This window comes from Sprattus sprattus (assembly GCF_963457725.1).
Source record: "Sprattus sprattus genome assembly, chromosome: 6".
Taxonomy (NCBI): Eukaryota; Metazoa; Chordata; class Actinopteri; order Clupeiformes; family Clupeidae; genus Sprattus; species Sprattus sprattus.
The window spans coordinates 6,850,478-6,855,477 of NC_137925.1; the positions used below are offsets into that span (position 1 = coordinate 6,850,478).

The following is a 5,000-nucleotide window of genomic DNA, read 5'->3' on the forward strand; positions in this document are numbered from 1 at the left end:
AACTCCCAGGTTGGTGCCATTTTCATAGGAGCTTCTCTCTTACCCAGTGAGTGGCTGCTGAAGATCTGGCTGGGGTCCTCCGGCACCATGACCGAGCTCCTCTCGCTGCCCAGCCTGGCAGGCCCTCTGCTAGGGGCCACCGCCTCAACACTGGCCGGCTGACTCACCCTACTGTTGGGTTCCAGGGTCAGGCTGGGGGGTCTTTCCGCACGGGCCGGGGAGCCCCGGTTCTGACCGCTGGCCCGGGAAGTGACGGGCTTGGGCTTGGACTCGTCGTCGCTGTCAAAGCCAAAGGGATCTTCGGAGCTGTCGTCGTCCGCCGGGCGCGAGCGCTTGGAGAGCTCAGGCCCCTCAGCGGGGAGACCGGGCCGCTTGGAGGTGAGCTTGGCCCGGTAAGTGGTCTCACCCCACTTGGTGCTCATGGTCTTCTTGTTGGAAAAGACCTCGTCGAACTTGGAGGAGCCATCGCCTCCCTTCCGGCTGTAGGTTTTGTAGAATCTGGAGGTCATTGTGACGTATGTTTCATATTCTCTGCAAAGAGAGAAGAGTGGGTGTCAGTTACCAGCATGCCAATATGTCAAGTGATGTTAATACACTCTAAATGGGCTTGTGTTTACTGAGGTTCCCATAAATAACTGGATTCTTATATAAATAAGACTCAGTCTCGCAATTATTGCCAAATAAAAAAACGAGAATATCCAGGTGGAACTGTTACCCATGTGCAATTCTATTAAATATACAAATGTGGAGCAAATAAACAGTCCAGACAACTCAAAAATGTATTACACCTGCAAAACCAATGAGATAAGCAAATGCCAGATGCATCAAAACAATATTTACGTCAAACTTGGGACTGGCTTTAACACAGTAATGGCTAACTTGCACTACGATTAGCCTGATACCATTAATGCCACTGACCAATAGCAAAATCAGTTCAGTTTAGTACATCTAAAGTAGCAATTCTGACCTTCACATGCTAAATATTTGATCGCCACATAATCAAATCCATTAATGTACATTGAGCATTGGACACATTAGCTAGCTAAATAGATGGCTAACTAGCGGAATTCCAGATAGACTTGAGATAGTGCTAGCTCAAAGTTATGGTGGACCACGACAAGGTCTTGATAAAAGACACGAGCGATAAATTGGTTCTGCAAATGTACTGTATCCATACCACAACAAGCACCAAACTGGTGTCAACACATATTGGCTAATGAGCCAAGGTAGCTTGTTTTGGCACATTGGCATGGTTCTGCGAAGCTAAGTTAGCTTTCCTAGCAAATTAGCAACAGCTAATAATAACTAATGTTAGTTGACAGCGACAGAAACTGGACGAATTTTATCGATGAAGTTGGTGATTCCAACATGAAAAAAACACTGGCAACAGAGGTACAGTTCAAGACTAACCGAAACATTAATATTCTCTAAAATCAAATTAGAAGAGACGAAGCACCACGATTAGCTACCCAAGCTCTCATTAGCTACAGCCGATAACGAGTTAGCTATCCTGGAAGCCAAATAGCTCTAGCTAGCCTAGCTATGCTAGTGAAAACACAAACGTGAAGATTGAAATAACAAAAATAACTGGCCAACGTTCACTGGTTTGTTTAATGACATAAAACTGTTGACATATGAATTAATTACAGTAGACATCTTTGAGATCAAATGCGATCCGCTGATCTCTCTTTATCGCGGGAAATTGGGCAATTTGACTTACTTGGTGCACGACTAGGCCGAACCACTCAACTCCCACTCGGAGGCGAGGCGGCCGCTTTTCCCCCACTACCAGACGGGGCCTCCTGCTCAAGATCTGCTTGCACAATATAAACAAGAGGGAACTAACGTTGTCGGCAACAGAGGAACAGAAAGTCGACCGAACTTTAAAGAGTACACGGTTGAGCCTTCCCCACAAGTAAAGTAAGTCCACAATGTAATTAGGATATCATTATTTCATATTTCCGAGCTGATACGAATTCGATTGTTTTCTCTGTAATGTAGATGGCCTCCATTCGGTTTCCCCCATAGACAGTATAAAATAGTTACCCCTCCCTCACCCTTTCCAAGTCAGCCGGTGCGTCACCACGCCGCGAATGGGAAACAAGCCAATCGCAAATCTTCATGTTTGAACGTGCGACGTGAACTTCCACCCACATGGAAAGTAAGATATTTTATGATTGGTTAAAACTGAGGGAACACATTTCGGACTTAAAGTACGGTAGGGGGAGGTGTCGCTTTATTATTGTGCTAGTATATAACCACTTCGGTGCATGAGAGGAAGGACATGTTATTGTTTTACTCAGAATCACGTGCACCACACTTTGAAGGATCTTTTACACACGAACCACGAACATACGCAATCAAATATATCGGCTAAACCATTTAACTGAGATATACCAAACTGTGATTATTGGCTTCATGCAATTCCATATTTTGCGTATGGATCACTGTTCATAAGCCAGTATGAGAAGGCCTAGCCTACTGCCGTTGGTGTTGCTAAATCAATTCTTAAATGACAATGTACTTGTAACATATTCAAGTTCAGTTGTAACAAGTTCAATTTCTTGCATTATCATTCAGCCTGATTGTAAAATGTCCTACGGAAAACTATGAAATGGTTTGGAAACATGACGACAGTGCAAAAACAAAACATTTTGTTGAATAGCCATGATTAGGCGAAACGTTCATTTGAAGCCACTTCATGTAGGCCGATATGAAATTAAATATGAAATATAGGCCTATAAAACCATAGACTTACATGTCTATGTATTAAACTATCTCATCCATTATTAGCCTACTTTGCAGAATGTGCACAACAATAGATGGTCTATCCAGTCACAATAAAGATGTTCGAACGATGAAGTCGGGGAAATTCGAATCCTCGTGGAATTTTAGTCATAGGCTACTGTCAGTCAGACTTGGCCATATCATGTTCTCTTCGATGAATAATGCATCCGGGCTTATTTCGTAGGAGACAAACCCGGTTGATCTTATAATGTTAGCCCAAAAATATGGAGAATGGCTTTCTTCAACTGGAATGTAAGTAGCCAAGAATTCTTCATTAATAATCTACACATAGCCTAGTTTAACTTGGATGTTTGCTATAAACTTTGCTTTTATATTGTCCATAGGTCACCTCTGACTATAACGAACAAACTCTTGCCTGACTGCCGAACGACCGAATTCAAAGTAAGACAAGCCCAGTGTTTCTCAGTTTTATAAATGACCACTCCAGCTAACAGCTACAACTTCTCCAGCTCAGATGACATCAGTCGTGTGTGTTTGTTTGTGTGCCTCAAACAAGCAGCTGCCACCGGTCGCGTCTTGTGCCCTAAAGCGCAGGCAGGTGGGACACACGAACCGCTTCCAGCTACATGGCTGCAGTGAGGTGGTTGCGGGCAGCGACCTACTCGGGCAAGCGCAGGTCGAGCGATCGGCGCGTGTGGGCATGAACCCGACCCTGAGGGGCATTAGGACCGGTAAGTCTGCCCTGTATATGCCTCCCTCTCTGAAGGGCTAGTCAACACATTCTAAAAGACTTAAAGAAAATACATATGGGTTGAATAAAGAATAAAATAAAATAAAAACATAGTTGGTCATAGTCATTGGTCAAATTTGAGCAAACCCCAAAAGTTGAGGAATGTTGGACATCTTCCTTTTCAATATTGGCATGGAGCTAATAGATCTAAGCGTTCTACTCTTGGGAGTGCTTTCGACGCCCCGCTCATCACCACTGAGGTGTTACCACCACAAGGCTGCAATGGAGCCTATAATCAGCGCAGTATCTTCTGCCACTGTTCACCGATGCTGCTCTTCTGCAGCCTAATCCTCCTCCTCCTCTTGACTTGGCTAATCCTTTGACACCCATCAAGCAGCAAGGGGCCACGGGTGAGCAGGTCTGCAGTTGGCTCTGAGCCCTGGTTTTTCAGGGAGATGGTGGCCATTGCCACGGAGCTCCTCTGACGGCTGGCTGCCCAGAGCATGCTGGGACTGTGGAGTTCAGCGGCGTCACTCCAGAACCAAAAAGCCCGGCCTATCAGGAGGGGGTGCGAGGCCGGGGCCAATGCCAACCCCGCCGACACGCCAACCTGGTGGCACAAAGCTGGCACATTTCTGGAAACAGACGCATAGAGAAGGCTGGCACCAGACTGCCAACCGGGGGCCTGGCACGCACGCTTCGCCATCCCGGTGACAAGTGCGTCTTAAATGCGGTGGCCTGCGTTCAATATGCTGGTGGTGCATCAGCATTAAAGATAATCAGCTCACAGCCGGAGCCGACAGCCTCAGTGTGTCCTGTATTAAGAGAGTCCATGGCTGCCTTCATGGGGCGATGATGCCATGCTGAGACCTGGCCTTGCTAGCACCGCATCCCACAGTCCAGCTCTCTCTCTCTCTCTAGCGCTCTCTTTTTCTCTCTCTTTTTTTCCCTTCTTATTATCACTTTAACTCGATCGCTCTCTTTCTCTGTGTGTAAGGGAGTGTGTGTGTGTGTGTGTGTGAGATAAGTGTGTGTGTGCATATTGTGTTTCCATTTGTGCATGATTGCCTGTGTGGGCTACCATTTTAATGTAACACATTCACGCGTGTGTCTTGCTTCACTGATTCCATGTCCTCCCCCTTACACAAACACCCCTGAATAATGTGTGTGTGTGTGTGTGTGGGTTTGTGTGTTTGTGTGTGTGTGTGTGTGTGTGTGTGTGTGTGTGTGTGCGTATGTGTGTGTGTGTGTGTGTTTCAGCTGACTTTCCAGTCCGTGGTCATGAAGATGCCCCATGCCACGAGTCCCTTCTGCCACAGATCATGTCTCCGCTGAGCGCTGAGATGCCCACCCACTCTAGACCCTGGTACACTTCCACAGGCACCTGCGCATCCATGACAACCACTCAGTGAAGCGAGAGAAGAAAAAAAGAGCAAGATTGTCTCAGAAAAAGAGGGGAAAGGCAGAGAGGGGGGGAGTAAGAGAGTGACAGAGGTGGAGAGAGAAAGAGGGAAGAGAGAGA

General features: G+C 46.4%; 2 protein-coding genes across 2 annotated transcripts in view; one reads left to right on the plus strand and one right to left on the minus strand.

Moving 5' to 3' along the window:
* Positions 1 to 2,016, minus strand: part of waplb (WAPL cohesin release factor b) — a 40,105-nt gene extending 38,089 nt beyond the window's left edge. The window contains exons 1-2 of the mRNA XM_080840668.1: positions 1,721 to 2,016; positions 44 to 531 (exon numbers count right to left, since the gene is read on the minus strand). Coding sequence (XP_080696794.1) covers positions 44 to 509 — 466 coding nt within the window. The 5' untranslated portion in view covers positions 510 to 531; positions 1,721 to 2,016. The remainder of the gene's footprint in view (positions 1 to 43; positions 532 to 1,720) is intronic.
* A 979-nt stretch (positions 2,017 to 2,995) lies between these two features.
* The window catches only part of btbd16 (BTB (POZ) domain containing 16), a gene marked incomplete at both ends in the record, with an annotated part of 15,491 nt that continues 13,486 nt past the window's right edge, over positions 2,996 to 5,000 (plus strand). Inside the window, 4 exon segments of the mRNA XM_080840429.1 lie at positions 2,996 to 3,039; positions 3,132 to 3,189; positions 3,308 to 3,479; positions 4,739 to 4,844. Coding sequence (XP_080696555.1) covers positions 2,996 to 3,039; positions 3,132 to 3,189; positions 3,308 to 3,479; positions 4,739 to 4,844 — 380 coding nt within the window.